The sequence below is a fragment of the Mercurialis annua genome, linkage group LG7, assembly GCF_937616625.2.
Source record: "Mercurialis annua linkage group LG7, ddMerAnnu1.2, whole genome shotgun sequence".
Lineage (NCBI taxonomy): Eukaryota > Viridiplantae > Streptophyta > Magnoliopsida > Malpighiales > Euphorbiaceae > Mercurialis > Mercurialis annua.
Genome location: NC_065576.1, coordinates 36981018 through 36996855, shown reverse-complemented (window position 1 = coordinate 36996855; position 15838 = coordinate 36981018). Strand labels below are relative to the sequence as shown.

Below are 15838 nucleotides of genomic sequence, written 5' to 3'. Positions count from 1 at the left end.
GGGACAATCGTCCCCCGAGGACGATGGTCCACTGGGACAATCGTCCCCAGTGCACCATCGCCATCGCCAGGCGATGATGCACAGGTCCATCGCCATCGCCGGGCGATGGCCTTTAAAAAAAATTAAATAAAATTAAAAAAATTAAAAAATTAAATAAATAAAAACCGATTATTTACCGGAAATTCCGTCTTTTATTTTTAGTCGATTTTGACATTTTTATTGTAAATTCACTCGGATATTCGTTAGGTTTTTAATTGAATTGAGAGAATTGAATATTTTAAAAAAAAAACTGAGAATGGCTTAGGGGTATTTTGGTAAAAAGTTGGGCGGTGGGTAGTAATTTGGGGCGGTAAATAGTAGTCCACTAAATTAATAAGGGGCAACCATGGAAAAATAGCAATTAATGCTCTCTTGAAATTATAACATGACAAATATTATGGAACAAAAGAATCTCTCAAATGCGACAAATATTATGGACCGGAGGGAGTAAGAATCAAACAAACAAATAAAACTAGTACTATTCGGGCCTCTTTTGATATTTTTTTATTTTTTTTGAGTAAATCAAAGATATTTAAAAAATTATTTAGATGTTGATGGAAAAGTACTATAGCATCAAAAATATTCCTATTAGTTTACATAAATATCATCGCACAATTTGACATTTTACTCTGATTTGTTGACTATAAAATAGTTTATTTTGAACTTTAAAGCATGAGACTCATGTGAATGCTTTGGTCCTTTTATAAGTCTTACTATTCGTTAAAAGCATAGAAGGTTATCTAGAAGAAAATAAATTGATTAAAAGTATCTAACATTTTTAATACACTTTGTAATTACTTATTTCCAATTAATATAAAATTCAGTTAAATAATAATTATTAAAAAATAATATTTATAAATAATTATTGCGTTTGATATTCTAAAAATAAAATTTTCATTTACAATGAATTGAATATATTTTTTGATAATCATGAATTGAATATTATATTTAAGATAAATAAATTTAATTAAATATTTAGTTCATATAAATTGCTATTTTATACTATGTGTTATATTTTTGTTTCATTATTAGTAAATACTTCTATACTAAATTTAATAATAAATTGTATTAAAATTTAAATTAAATATAACCATTTTACAGAATTAAATAAATAAACAAATTATAAAGAGAAGTATATTTTGATGAAGAGCAGTATTAAAGCGGTAGTTACCAGCAGGAGAAGAAGCGCCAAATAGAAAAACAACCGGCATTGCCGTTACGGTGAAAATAAACGGAATTGAAAACGACATCTATACATAACATAAGCTCCCTCATTTAGCTTCTCCTTACCTGAAAGCAACCGTACCATAGCAGCTGCGTTCTTCTTCAGCTCCTTCTGTCACCAACTATTTTAATATTATTCCCTTTCATTTTTTAAAATTTTAAAATTTTAAAACCAACCCAACCAACCAACCAACAAAAAAAGAATTAATACTCTAACAAACAAACCATATAAATGTGAATAAAGCTATAATCCTATTCGTAATCTCCAAGCAATTGCATTGTATTCGTATTAATTTCATGTATATAATTCGTAACTGTAATTCTCCGATCAGAATCTCAATCGCTTGATTGCGGCGAAGGTACGGTGCGATTTATTTGATTCATTGATCTGATTTATTATGATCCGATCTGTTTGTTATATGTTTTGATTATCTAATCGATTGATTGTTTTGTTTTTCTGATCTAGATTTGTGATCTGAATTCCAATGCAAGGTGTGTGAAATTCTATGAAAAAATAACCTAAAATGTGATTTAATTTTATTAGTTTTATTAGATTTGTGATTGTTTTTGGATCGTGTATGCGTAGGTGAGGTTCATTCGATTCAGGAGATTGAGAGAGCGAGAGCTATGGATCTAGAAATTCCTGAATATGAGACCATTAGGAGAAGGAAATCATCGTCGAGATCTAATTTGTTAAAGAAAAAAGCAATGAGTGCTTCCTCTAAGCTTACTCATAGCCTTAGGAAGCGAGGGAAGCGTGTGGCGGATTGTAGATTTGCTGCGATTTCTATTAATGATTTTAGGGATGCGGAGGAGGAAGCTGCGGTTAATGCGTTTCGGCATACATTGATTGTTAAAGACTTGCTTCCGCCTCGCCATGATGATTATCATACTCTTTTGAGGTGATTTTTTGGTTCTGTTTTTTGTTTTTTGTTTTATATTAGATGTGTATATTGTCGTTTCACATGCAAAGTTAACTGTTTAGCTGCTGTACTGCAACAAATCGTGCGCGAGAATTCAATTTGATTAACCTCTTGATGTCGTGTCTTTCAAAATCATATCAAATTTTGGATGTTATTTCGATTTCTTAGAGAATGCTTTCTTTTAGTAAGCTGAAATAATTGAATTATAGCAACTATAGACTTTCTGGAGAAGTCAATAAATAAAATTTAGTCCAATTGAATATTTGCATTTATAATTTATAATTTTTTTCCTTCGAATAAGGGTAATGAGAATACTATTATTGTACTTAATTCTAGTGGATTGGATACTTATCCTTGCAGGTTCTTAAGGGCTCGAAAGTTTGACCTTGATAAAACTCTCCTGATGTGGTCAGAAATGCTTAACTGGAGGAGAGATAATGGAGTAGATTCGATCTTACAGGTAAATTTTACTATTAGAGTTTCATTTTCTTAATATTGTCAATTCAGACCTGTCATAGTAGAAATAGTTTATGTTATGTTAATTGTTTGATGCATGAGATCAAGACCGACTCTCAAGGCAAGTGACATTTGCATGTTTTTGGTTTGCAACTGATGGTGTAATGTGTTGTTTCTTGCTTAGGATTTTGTATATGATGAGTATGAAGAAGTTCAACGTTATTATCCTCATGGTTATCATGGTGTAGATAAAGAGGGTCGGCCAATTTATATCGAAAGGCTTGGAAAAATTGAACCCAGCAAGCTAATGAGTGTAACCACAGTAGACCGGTTTTTAAAATATCACGTTCAGGGATTTGAAAAGACTTTTGCTGAGAAATTTCCTGCGTGTTCTATTGCAGCCAAACGGCACATAGATTCTACAATTACAATATTGGATGTGCATGGCCTGGTAATTTTTCTGAGCTTACAGTAGTATCTTTTTTTTATTTTTTTTTGACATATGCAGTACTATTTATTTCAATTTCATAAATGATATGCATTTGAACTATTCCATCACTCCTTGATATTTCTCTGGTTGTGCAGAACTGGATGAGTTTTGGAAAGGTTGCTCATGATCTAGTTATGCGGATGCAGAAAACTGACGGTGACAACTATCCCGAGGTAGTTTTATTATTAATAAAATTTGAACAAAATCTTTTTTCGAGTTACTATGTATTCATTTTCTGCTCCCTTTGCTTACAGACATTACATCAGATGTTCATTGTTAATGCTGGTAATGGATTCAAATTGCTGTGGAATACAGCAAAAAGCTTCCTTGACCCTAAGACTACTGCAAAGATACATGTACAACACTTTGATATTTTACTTCTTTGAGTACTCGAAATTTATGATACTAATTCATTCTGATTTGGCTCCACAGGTTTTAGGCAATAAATTCCAAAATAAGTTGTTTGAGATTATAGACCCAAGGTTTGAATTTTGTTTTTTGCATCTTATGTGTAATTGAAAATTATGAACTCCATCTGTAATTTTCTCTAACCCATGCTTCAAACTTGTTTTGGTATTTCTTGCAACACAGCCAATTGCCAGAATTTCTTGGTGGATCCTGTTCGTGCCCAAGTGAAGGTGGTTGTCTTAGATCTGACAAGGGGCCCTGGAATGATCCAGAAATAATGAAAGTATGATCATTGTTAATATCAGATAAAGTGTCAAACATTATTACTTGGAAACCTTAATTTGGAAGTATTGATGTTTTACATTAAAGCTTCAATATTCATGTTGGCATGCTGGGAAACTAAAAAGTATTCGTGTTGCTTGCAGGTTGTTCATGCTGGGGAAGCAATGTACTTGAGGAAAATGAGGAATTCTTTTTCTGATGATGATTTAGATTTCAAGCTATTTGCCTCTAAGGTGAGTTGCAGAATGATTATTCACTTTAACCTTCACCTATGATTACCTATATGAACTGATGCAAGATACTTTGTGATGCAGGTTTTTAGAAGTGAAGCATTTTCTGCTGATTCATGTTTTGATATTAATCCAAATGCCTCAGGGTTTATAGAACAAACTCCAGTTTCAGAGAAAGTAAGTTTTCTAGAATTTGGTTTTGAGGTTCTGGATTTGTATATCAATACTAGGTTAAGTCCTGCATCACTCTTTTCTTTATTGAACATCATCTATTGTGCTTAATTTGTTATCCAATGAACTTAGTAGATTGCTAGTAACTTGAGACTGGTTTATTTATTTAAAATGACCCTTTTTCTTTAATGTTGCCTAGTTATTGCAAATTTCAAGGATTTCTGAAGTTATAGGAACTCTAAATTTCATATTGTTAGTTGAAAAATACGTTATAGGTGATCATATTGTTCTCCTTTTAACTGGTATTTGTTAATGTTTGATCCATTTGAGCTTTTGAGTCAAAGTTCTCTTCTTTTTTGTCAGTATAATTTGAAAATTATGACAAGTTGTAACAGTGGAAGGTTCAAGATAGTGTCCTTTAAGATGCTTGACAACATATAGAGCATATTGCTTTCTGGTTCACTGCTGTGCTTAACACTTTTTTTTGATAATTAGACATGCTTGTTGCTGTGTTTAACACTTGCAATGGTCTTATTTTATGTTAGGGAAGGACGGGTGCTCCGGCTTCTACTCACAGCCTGGTAGAGCACATTCCTGCAAGGGTGGAAGAATCTAGTTCAACAAGTAAGTAGCCTGACAACTCATAAATGACAAATGTTTTTTCTTTCCTCTACTTATTTTGAATTACATATATTTATTTGTATTTAAGTTTTAAACTTTTATTGCTTAAAAATAATTCATTTAGTATTGTAAATTAATAAAATATAGTAAAAGATTATGTTACTTTTCATTCCCATTCCCATACTAAACTTATTAAACCAAACAATATATGGAAATAAAACTATTTTTGTTCCCATTACCTTTCATTCCATTCCCAACATTGAAAAATACACACCCTAAATGTATTCAAGGTGGTTGTATCATGCAAAATTTTCATCAGGAAGGGAGAAAAATGAGATCTATAGCTGGATTGCTTCTTCTTCACCTTGCAGTCGATGCCTTGGCATCGGATGATAAGTTCTAAATGATGTTTACGGAGGCTCAGGGATAGCTAAGTAACTTAATGATACCATAAACATAATTAAATTGCTGATGTTGGCAGTGCACTATTTTGTCGCTCACAGAATGCAGAACAAAGATGTTAAAGAGTGTTTCATCAATCATCTTTACATATATATTTCTAAAATAACAGAAGGCGCCAACTTAATATGATGTTAACTGTTTCAAGTTTTAAATAGATCAAGCTGTAACAGAGTCTGATTTGATTTTATATGCGAAACTTGCTTTTTCATTATTCAATTTGTCCTTAACTGCTGTATAGCTGGCGCTCCATTATTATTTTCCCGTCTCAGTGAAAAAACTATTATTTGGCTTATAGTTAATGTAGCATGCAAGCCTTTTGATGATATTTAACATTTCTGACAGATGAATCAATAAATGAAATCAGCACAAGAACGGTGCAGAAGAATTTCATTCATCAGATAACAAGTTCTATGGTTCGCTTCATGCTCAAATTGTTAGCATGGATATATCTTCTCCTCCCAAGGACTCGGAGATTTTTTGCAGCACAACATCCAGACAGACAGTTACCAAACCAACAGGTCCTACTGTTAGAACACTCAAATTCTCAAGAGCAACATGTTTCAAATGACATAAAAGAGGAATCCCTACAGCCATGCTGGCAGAGGCTGCAAAATTTAGAAGAAATGGTCAATGAGCTGGTTAACAAACCTTCCAAAATTCCTCGTGAGAAAGAGGACATGCTTCTTGAGTCATTGAGTCGAATTAAGTGTATCGAATATGATCTCCAGAAGACAAAGAAGGTAAGATACATTTACTTTACTCAAAACGTGGGTAGCACTGAACTGAATAGTATCATACTAATTTTCTTTTTCATTATTTGGTCGATGAAACTAACTTATCATTTTGCAGGCACTGATTGCAACTGCATCGAAACAGGTGGAGCTTGCTGCATCGCTGGAAAATCTTAAAGAGAGCGCCTTAACTGTAAGTTAATCAAAATAAATTTTAGTTCTTTCAACCTATAATCTAGCATTTAGCGATACCCTTGTTGCCAATCAATCCATTGTAAGTTGGTGATGGATAAAGAATATGGTCAATAATAATCGATCTACACGCATGTTTGAATTTGTTGGTCAGTCACAACAGTGATTAATATTATCGGGACGGGGAAAGACATTGTTGTGTTATTTAATTTAAAATGCAATCTATAGTTCGGCTTAGTTTAATGGGACACGTTTACTCTGCTGATTGTGCAAAACTTTGCCTATTGCAGGGAGTGAACTCTTGTTGGCCAAGAAACTGCAAATCTTTTCCTCCCGAAAGATGAGACGCGTTTCTTGAAAACAAGTTACCGGATGTTGTTTTGCAGAAGCCTTATGACTCTGCAGAATTCAGATAAAACTAAACGCAAGCTCGCTCAGCGGATTCAGAGGGAGTAGCATTCGAGGTATTACTTTTAGTTAATGCATGGCCGTAATATCTATGTTTCAAACTCCAAGAAACACAATCTCATTTCTTTTCTTTTCTACACAGGTTCTTATCTTTCAAAGAACAAGAATGACATTCATCAGCTTGCCGTGAATTCTAAATTTTCAGATGCGAGCATGATACATGTACCATATGTCTCGTGTATCTGTACATAGCATGATCTTTTTGTTTTTCTTTTTTCCATTTCTTATTTCCGGGACTGACAAAATATGCAACCACACCGATGCTTAGAATCGATCTTTTCAGAAAAAAGCTTTACTACAAGAATATTTTGAATTGAGGCAATTTCTGAAGACAAGATTGGAACTTTAATTTGTGCTAGGCCATTGATAACCATAACAAGAAGTGAATTTTAACTTGCATATATTATTCCTTTACTTTTAATCAACCATTGATTATTTCATAAATATCCTTTGCTGTCTTAAACTTGAAAATACATTAGCAATTTGCATGTATTAGCTTGAATTCAAGCATCATGCTGTTGGCATTTAGTTACTTTCATTTAATATTACTGAATTGATTATTCAGTTATATTCTTTTTTATTAATATGGTATTCTTGAAAATTTAATTCAACATAAATGTGATTGGATGTTCAACTCAATAATATCAAATGTATATTATTTCTAACTGTTAATCATTTGACATGTCAAATATTGTCGAATGTTCAACTCAATAATATTAAATGTATTACACCTAATTGTTAATCATTTGACATGTCCAGCTTGATTCAAACGAAAGATCCTGTTCAATGTTCATCACATTTGAGGCATTATCCAACAAAAAGAATATATCATTGCCACCTCCCAAATTATTCTCATTTTTGGCCTTTTTCTAATCCTAAAATGTAATCAAATGTGAAAAATACATTGTAAAATTAGTGTCATGGAGACAAACTTTAGTATTTCAGAACAATTTGAATATTGTATTTAAAATCAAGTTAATTAAATTACATTTTTTCTAAAAGAAATTACATTTGTTGTCAATATAACGCAAACTTGTTCAAAACTATATATAATTTCGTTTTCTCACTATTGCTAGCTAGGTTTCTAGTAGAAAAACTATAAAAGCAGTTTGAAATACAAAATATAGATTACAAAATAGTGAGAAAACGCAATACAAAATTAAATACTACAAAATAATAAGAAAAACTTTCATTTACACTCTATAACAGATAGGGGTGTGCATCGGTCGGTTCGGTTACCGAATCGAATCGAACCCGAATTAACCGAACCCGAAATATTAGAAATTTCCAAAATCGAAACTGAACCGAAATATTTTAAAACCGAACCGAAATAATATTTTGGTTCGGTCGGTTATTTCGGTTAACCGAAATAACCAAATTTTATTAAAATTAATTATTAAAAATAAAATAAAAATAAAAATGTACTAATTTATTATTATTGTATAATTTCAGGGTGATTTAATAGCTAAATCCTAAAAAAATTCAAAATTACCTTATTTTTTAAAAAAAATTATAAAAATAACATTATAAATATATATATTTCGGTCGATTCGATTAATTGGAAAATTTCATATCCAAAACCGAACCAAACCGAATTAACCAAACTTTTAAAAACTAAAAACCAAAACCAAATTAACCAAAAACTGAACCGAATTGAAATTTCAGTTTGGTTCGGTCGGTTAATTCGATTTTGACCGAATACTGCACACCCCTAATAACAGAGATGTGTCGGAAACGTATTGGCAATGTATCTTTGACATATGTAATGTTTATCTACGATGAATTTTTGTAAGTATGTTTCTTTTTAAACTTTTAAATTAAGATGAAATAGTCAAGTTTAAAACATATTTTTAAAAGTTAAGCTGTTTTTTATACAGTCGACCCTCTAATAGTTAATATTCTATAAATTAATAATTCTAATAATTAATAGAAAATTGAGAGAACCAACTTCGTTTCACGTCGGATAATTAATAATTCTATTATTTAATAATTAATAAAATTTAAAAGATATTCTACATGAATATTAATTATTAGAGAGATTTTTTTTAAAAAATATATAACAATTGATAATTTATTTGAGGCAATACTAACCTTAATTCATAAAGTGGAAGTTAAAATACCATCAAATTATGACTTTCTTATTCTTTTGAGAAATTTTAAAAGAAGTTATAAGATAAACAAAATAAAGTAAGTAAAGTATCTCTAATATAAAAAATATTAAAAATTATTTTATTTTATGAATACAATTTTTTAATAATTATTTTTTGATTTGATATCAATTGATATTTTTTAAATTAAATATAAAATTGTTTCTTTTAAATTGAGTGATTGTAAAGTGTATTTAGTTAGTTTTTTTATAATATAATATTAATATTAGGTCTATTAATATATATGTTTTAAAATATCTTTTATAATTTTTTTTATACAAATTCAATAAATTAATAATTCTAATAATTAATAAATTTTTGACCGCCATGTGTATTAATTATCAGAGGGTCGACTGTATAAGTTTTAGTAGTTTTCCTCTCTTTATGATGTATTTGAGCTTCTCTAGTTCTCTTGCTCTTCTTTGTATTGGACTGATTCACACACTTTACTGCATTGGTCCATTTACCCGACCCATCAAAAAGCACAAAGCCCAGCTTTGAAAGCACACTCCGCAGTAGTACCACAACCTAATTCCAGCCACCATCACACCACCACTTCCTCCGCCGTCACCACCGCCCATCCAAAAACAATTAACCCACTCACCTCAACTAGAAAACACTTAACCTAGCCCTAACCCCCAGAATGGCCACACCTTCCCCCTCTCCATCTCCACCACCACCACAAGAACCACCGCTATCACACTCATCGCCACCGAGAACCACCAGCAAAAAGAAACACCACCCCGTCCCCTGGAACCACCAAGAAACAGTCCACTTAATCCAAGCTTACCAAGAAAAATGGTACTCCTCAAAACGCGGACAACTCAAAGCCAACCAATGGGAGGAAGTCGCCGAAACAGTCGCCGCCCGCTGCGGCTACGACGACGATTACAATCGCCACCCCGCTAAAACCGTCGTCCAATGCCGCCACAAAATGGAGAAACTCCGCAAACGTTACCGTGAAGAGACGCGCCGTTTATCTCTCAACGGTAACTGTTTCTGGCCGTTCTTTAACCTAATGGATTCCTTAGAACGTGGGCCTTTGCCTATATCTGTACGGCCACTGGCGGTGGTAGAAGGCGACGGATATGGCAAAGACGGTGAAGAAGACGATGACGAGGAGGAGGACGAGGAGGAGGAAGAGGATGAAGAAGAACATGGGTATAGGAGTAGGTCCTTGAGTATTAATTATATACTGCAGAAACCTAGTTTAGTTAACAGATTTGCAGGAGGGGGTGATTCTAGGTTTTTACGGGCCGCGGCCGAGGTGAATAAGCGGAAGAAGGAGGAAGTGATTGAAGAGGAGGTGGATGAGGAGGAAGGGAGTGGAAAGAGGGTGGAGTTGGAATTGGCAGGGGAAATTAGGGCGTTTACGGAGAGGATAGTCGGAATGGAGAGGAAGAAGATGGAAATGATGAAGGAGACGGAGAGATGGCGAATGGAGATGGAGAATAAAAGAGTGGGGATGATTTTGGATTCTCAGAAAAAGATTGTTGATATGATCAATTTGGCTTTTGATTCTCGAGAAGATTTCAAGGTTTATTGCTCTTCTATTTAAATTTTTATGCTTTTTGTTGATTTAGGATTCGAGTTGATTTCGTGCTATTGCTGTTTACTTAGGTTAGAGCATTCTGTACTTATAATAGATTTGCAACTTGTGATTCATTTTGATTAGAACATGAAAATGGATTAGTTATTTTAGTTCACTTGCATTGTCTTTGCTATTGTGCAGTGAACACGGTTTGTTTGCTATTGTTTGCAAAAGAAAATTTACAGTGTGTTTCGAAACAGGGTTGAGAAGGATCGAGAAGTGTTGAGGAGAGTTTGTAAAGTTTTGGAGCTTTCAATCCATGTTTGAGTAATTAGAAGGTAAGCGTTCTAAACCTTTAAAACTTTAATTTTCAACTTCCCAAATGGGGGAATTGATTTGAGATAGTAATGGTTATATTCAACTAAAAATTATCGTTATATTATGATTTACTTTCTTTCCAAACAAAAGAGAACTAATATTATATTTATCTTATTTCACTTTAGCTATTGGATAACCATAAATCAGAATTGTAATGCATGTTAAGATATTGGAGTTTGGAGTATAAGGGATGTATATGTAGGATTGCGGCAACAGTTTCTAAGCTGCAAAGATGAGTGTATTGAGAATGTTAGGGGTGCGCATTTGATAATTGCGCAAAATTCTTAACCCCTTATCCGTTCAATGGTTTTTACTCTAAAAAATTGAAATATAACCCATGTCCAATCTAACATGACGACTCCATTTGTGGTAAAATTCTGACTATTATGATAACAGAAAAGACAGTTCAATGTTTTGGAGAACTGGATTTGATTTTGTTGGTGGATGGAAATTGCTGTAACATTTTGTTATTATGCTGCTAAATTGCTACTTGGGATTGGAAATTGCATTAATTTCAGTTATAGCTTTCGCCTTTGTCTGTCAATTAACAACTTCTCTTCTTCATGCCTATGCAAACCAGACTTAAACAGATGCTTGTGGTGAAGCACAGAAAGGAAGAGCACAGGGAACTGATTTAGTATTTTTGTCGGAATCTTCCATTAGCACGGTGATGGTTTTAATTTGAGAAATGAGAAAGTCAAGGAAGCTGAGAGCAATGAAGCATACGGTACATGTCGCTGGATAAAATTTAGCGGAAAATACGTTCTGCAATTTCAATTTTTTCTCTCTTTGATTACAATGTGGTTCCAAGAATAGGATTAGGGTCCAAGATGTGGTTTAAGTGCAAGAGAAGTACATTTTCTTATACCTTTACTGCAGCTCTATCTTTCATAGGATTTAATAATTTATTGATGACTTCATTTTCTAAAATGAATGTTGAGGCAACAAAATCAACCGTTTTATGTGTATGCCTCATCTGCTTGAAGAAGATCTCTACTTCAGTGCAAGTACAAGATAAATATTTTGCTAACTGAAACATTATTTAAGGGAATAATTTGTTTTGAACTAATACTCCCTCCATCCCTTAAAAATAGGCAAAACTAACTTTGCACAAGAATTAAGAAATGGAAGTTGAATTAGTTGTTTATTATCAACTTTCTATTATACCTTTGATTTAATAATCTAGATATTTTAAATTTTATGAATTATATATTTTGGGAATAATATTTATTGCTGGAATTCAATATAATCTTAGGTCTCGCTTGGTTCGCAACTATACACTTTCCGAAAAATAACTTTCCGGGAAGTTAATTACTCAGGAATTTAATTATTAGGGAAATAAGAATTATTCTACTTGGTTTGTTTTTCAACTTTTCAGGAAAATTGTTTTTTTATTTTTATACATTAAATGGTAAAAACTATAAAACCCTTAACAAATAATTAAAACAATTAAATATAAGGATATTGATGTATTTTATATTTAGTACCTAGGGAAGTACAACTTACCTAAGTTTTGCTAAGGAAGTTGCTTCCCTAGTCAAGGGGAAGTTTGACTATCAACTTTTTGAGAAGTATGACACATAAAATGAACCAAGTAAATGTTTTTTTTATCACTTTCCGGGAAGTTTTATTTCCCTAGTTCACTTATCTCCAACCAAGCAAGGCTTTGAAAAAGTAAGTTTATTATTAATTTTATATTGGATAAAGTAATAATTAATGATGATTAAGAGAATATAATAAAAGTAGTTGAAATTAATGAGGGACAATAGTGTTAATTCAAGTTGACAATTCAAATTAAAATAGCAACTTTATACCTAAAATAGAAATTTTGTCCATCTTCGTGGGACGGAGGGAGTAATTTATTTCCTTATAAGTTGGAGTTTTTCATCTCAAGGTTCCAAAAACAACAACAATATTAATTATTTGTGAATTAAGCTAGTTCAAGTATAGAAACAAAATAATTTGTGAAAATGTTAAATTTGAGTCATATCACAAACATTTGTATCTTTCAAGTTCTAGTAGTAACTGGATAAAAGTTTATTTTTCTCCCTCAACTTGCATTACAAATTTAAAAGGTTATTCTCAACTTTTTTTTGACAAAAAAACCCATTTCATAGTCATTTCCACAATAAAAATGTACATGCCAACAAAATTAAAATAGGATGACGCTATCGTCAGAGCAACAGTTGATATAGCTAGAGCAAAAAAAATTATTTTGACAAAGTTATCCTTTGTTGCTTTGACAATAGCGACACTCGTAAAATAATATTATATTTAGTTCACACCACTCGACTCCTCTCTAACTAAACTGCATAAGATAATAACTTTTGAATCTGCTGAAACTTATAGGAAAGTTCATTATAAAAGAGTATGGATACAAGAGGGTTGATTGAACATTTATGAAACAAAATACTAATACATTATACTTATTACATTTACATAATACTCTTTTCCTCAATATGGAGGACCTACTACTTCCTAATAAACGAAACTCCCTTCTCAATGCTTGCTTCCAACTCCTTTTTCGCCTTCTCCAACCCGATCCTGCGTATAAAAAAAAAAGAAAATCTAATCATATTTGCTAATTCTGGCAAACATATTAATCACAGTTAAGGGATAATGTGTATAGTCATACCTTTCATACTCATTCAAAGGACCAAGTTGATAGACTTCCTCAGCTCCATTACGGCCAAGTCGTACCTTGGTTGCAAAGAAAGGAAGTTCCGTCACCTGTTATAAATGAGACGCTTCGCTGGTAAAAAGTTCGAACCAAAATTGTGAGTTGATGATGGATACAGAAAAAAAAAGGCACCTGAGAGTCAACATATGAACATTCAATGACTCCGGCGTCTCCTCTCAAACCACGAAGACATGCATCTGCAAATTTCACTGCTGCATACGCCTGTGTGTCGTATATTTCATTCAGAATGCAGGTACATTAGCAGATAAAACTACGAGACTTTGAGACAAAAGGAGGTAGAAAAAAATTTCTAACCATTGAGAGTGTTGCAGAGCCAGCCCCAGCTTTTGCCTGCAAATGGAATACCAAATCTCAACTCCATATACATCATTGGCTCACATCAAATGTACGATTTGTAAACTTACCTGAACCACCTCCGTGCCACCATCTTGAATTCTTTTAGTCAGGTATTCAGTTTCCTCTGGGGTGAAGCTGCAGGGAGGTTTAACCTGCAACCAGTGCACCAAATTCAATTTCTTGTCGAAGAAAACCATAACGTATGTGCAAATAGTAATAACATTATCTAATCAATGCTGGTGTTTAGGAAATCATCTCTAATACCTGCGACAAAAGTGGTAAAATTGTAACTCCTGCATGACCTCCAACCACCGGGACATCAACATCCCTAGGATCAAGTCCCAGAACTTCAGCCTGTGATCATAAAACACAGCTCAGAAAGCATGTAATCCAAATAGCATAACGAAGTAAAACCAGAAAGCACATAACTAGTCAGTTCATTTATCGGTGCATACCACAAAAGTGTTTGCTCTGACGACATCAAGCATCGTAACTCCAAGAAGTCGCTTGGGATCATAAGTCCCAGCCTTCTTGAAAACCTCAGCAGCAATAGGAACTGTGGAGTTAACAGGATTGCTGATCAAATTGACGATTGCTCTGGGGCAGCACTTGGCAATTCCTTCAGCAAGAGTCCTGACAATCCCAGCATTAATTTTGAAAAGATCATCCCTAGTCATCCCAGGCTTCCTTGGCACACCAGCAGGTATGATTACAAGGTCCATGCCTGTAAGAGCATTCTCAAGCTGTTGCTGGCCAAGAAAACCGCGAACCTACAAACCCGAATTAACAGTTAGCCGAATTATATAGTTAGAAAGATTCACTTAAAAACTAAGTAAAGGGCATCGATAGTTACCACAGCACCAGTGTCCATATGGCTAATATCGGCCGTGACGCCAGGAGCATTCACAACATCATAGAGATGAAGAACTGAGACTAACGGGTTCATCTTCATAAGCATTGCAAGAGGTTGGCCGATACCTCCGGCCGCGCCCAAGATAGCCACCTTGAACCCTGGTGCTCCTCCTTTTGCCCTGCAATCAACTCTCTTCAAAGCTGGACTTTCCTCCATCTATTCAAACAAAGGCCATACAAACATTCACTAAAACATAGCTGAACTATTGGAAGAACTGTAACTTAAAGATACAAAAAAACCAAGTAGTCATGTTGAGAAGTGTAAGGTTCCAAGCTGAAAATAATATCCCCAAGTTTTGGAAACTTGACAAGCAGTAAGAAAAGAAAAAACCTGGAAATTGGGAGGATATAGATGAGCAGATATTCTTGCAATTCTTTGGGCAGCCTCTGAACTTGACTCCATTGCTATGTGTTATTATGACAGAAATGGAAGTAGCAGATATAAGGAAACGGGATAAAATACGAAAGCTGAGAAGTTGATATATTTGCTTACCCTTTATAATTATTTTTTTTATGTGGAAACGAATTCTTGTAGCCTTATCTGATCTCAAAATTTGAATTATTGTGGTTTTATATTTTCTAAAGGTTGTTGTCTTGTGTTTTCTACTATTTCTTGTCCTTCTCCACAAATAATTTCAGTACTTGATCTTTTTTAGAGTGTATTCATATTTTTTTTTTTTGCGTAAGCATTAGAAGGGTTGGGCACTATTCCAAATCAAGCCAAAATCGAACCAAAAATATTTAAAACCAAAAATATTATTGGGATTTTAATTTTTCTAAATCGAATTGTACAAATTTATTTGCTACATTCTGGATGTGAGGTTGAATTAATACTAAAACGTAATAATAGTAGTATACCTTATGAATAACTGTAAAATCTCTAATGAGTTTTGAGGACGCCCCACCAGTTATTATTGATGCCGATAGTAACGGATAAATAACCGGAACATGTCTTGAGCCGGAGAATTCTTCAAAACTCACCTGAAACACAGAAAAATAATTGTTAGAAGGGTGCCGAAAGATGATTCCGGAACACCTCTCTAACAGTCAAATAAGTTTGAGTAGAAGAAACAAATGAGAAGTGAAAGTATGTAGCGATAGATTTGGCTTTTTTCTTTATTTAAGGTTTTTTTAGA

The 15838-nt window shown here is 33.3% G+C and overlaps 3 protein-coding genes across 4 annotated transcripts; 2 read left to right on the top strand and 1 right to left on the bottom strand.

Moving 5' to 3' along the window:
* The first annotated feature begins 1280 nt into the window (after positions 1–1280).
* On the top strand, positions 1281–7096 carry LOC126656448 (phosphatidylinositol/phosphatidylcholine transfer protein SFH9). Its single transcript, XM_050351021.2, has 16 exons — positions 1281–1622; positions 1730–1755; positions 1850–2165; positions 2547–2646; positions 2827–3093; positions 3228–3305; positions 3387–3488; positions 3565–3614; positions 3724–3823; positions 3966–4055; positions 4137–4229; positions 4769–4847; positions 5649–6046; positions 6156–6230; positions 6520–6693; positions 6780–7096. The coding sequence occupies exons 2-15, from the start codon at positions 1749–1751 to the stop codon at positions 6571–6573; spliced, it is 1809 nt and encodes a 602-aa protein (XP_050206978.1). The 5' UTR covers positions 1281–1622; positions 1730–1748; the 3' UTR covers positions 6574–6693; positions 6780–7096.
* A 2175-nt stretch (positions 7097–9271) lies between these two features.
* Positions 9272–11726, top strand: LOC126657546 (trihelix transcription factor ENAP1). 2 transcript variants are annotated; one of them, XM_050352250.2, is made up of 3 exons: positions 9272–10381; positions 10577–10713; positions 11334–11726. In XM_050352250.2, exons 1-2 carry the CDS (start codon positions 9488–9490, stop codon positions 10577–10579), a joined length of 897 nt encoding a protein of 298 aa, XP_050208207.1. In that variant the 5' UTR covers positions 9272–9487; the 3' UTR covers positions 10580–10713; positions 11334–11726. The 2 variants fall into 2 exon arrangements, with proteins under 2 accessions (XP_050208207.1, XP_050208205.1); XM_050352248.2 differs by having other exon boundaries at positions 9274–10381; positions 10636–10713.
* Positions 11727–13087: 1361 nt separating this feature from the next.
* LOC126656214 (malate dehydrogenase, glyoxysomal) lies at positions 13088–15184 on the bottom strand. The gene is made up of 9 exons (XM_050350728.2): positions 15034–15184; positions 14644–14859; positions 14246–14560; positions 14055–14144; positions 13859–13942; positions 13749–13784; positions 13566–13655; positions 13389–13483; positions 13088–13297 (listed from the first exon to the last, which is right to left on the bottom strand). The coding sequence occupies exons 1-9, from the start codon at positions 15103–15105 to the stop codon at positions 13225–13227; spliced, it is 1071 nt and encodes a 356-aa protein (XP_050206685.1). The 5' UTR covers positions 15106–15184; the 3' UTR covers positions 13088–13224.
* Positions 15185–15838: the final 654 nt, after the last annotated feature.

Excerpts from the sequence above, each read along its gene's own strand:
- LOC126656448 (XM_050351021.2), top strand. Across the intron at positions 2,647-2,826 it reads GAGTAGATTCGATCTTACAG|GATTTTGTATATGATGAGTA; the intron begins GTAAATTTTACT and ends TTTCTTGCTTAG. Across the intron at positions 4,848-5,648 it reads GGAAGAATCTAGTTCAACAA|ATGAATCAATAAATGAAATC; the intron begins GTAAGTAGCCTG and ends CATTTCTGACAG.
- LOC126657546 (XM_050352248.2), top strand. The coding sequence starts at position 9,488 with ATGGCCACACCTTCCCCCTCTCCATCTCCACCACCACCACAAGAACCA.
- LOC126656214 (XM_050350728.2), bottom strand. The coding sequence starts at position 15,105 with ATGGAGTCAAGTTCAGAGGCTGCCCAAAGAATTGCAAGAATATCTGCT. Across the intron at positions 14,561-14,643 it reads ATATGGACACTGGTGCTGTG|GTTCGCGGTTTTCTTGGCCA; the intron begins GTAACTATCGAT and ends TCGGGTTTGTAG. Across the intron at positions 13,484-13,565 it reads GTTCATATGTTGACTCTCAG|GTGACGGAACTTCCTTTCTT; the intron begins GTGCCTTTTTTT and ends CATTTATAACAG.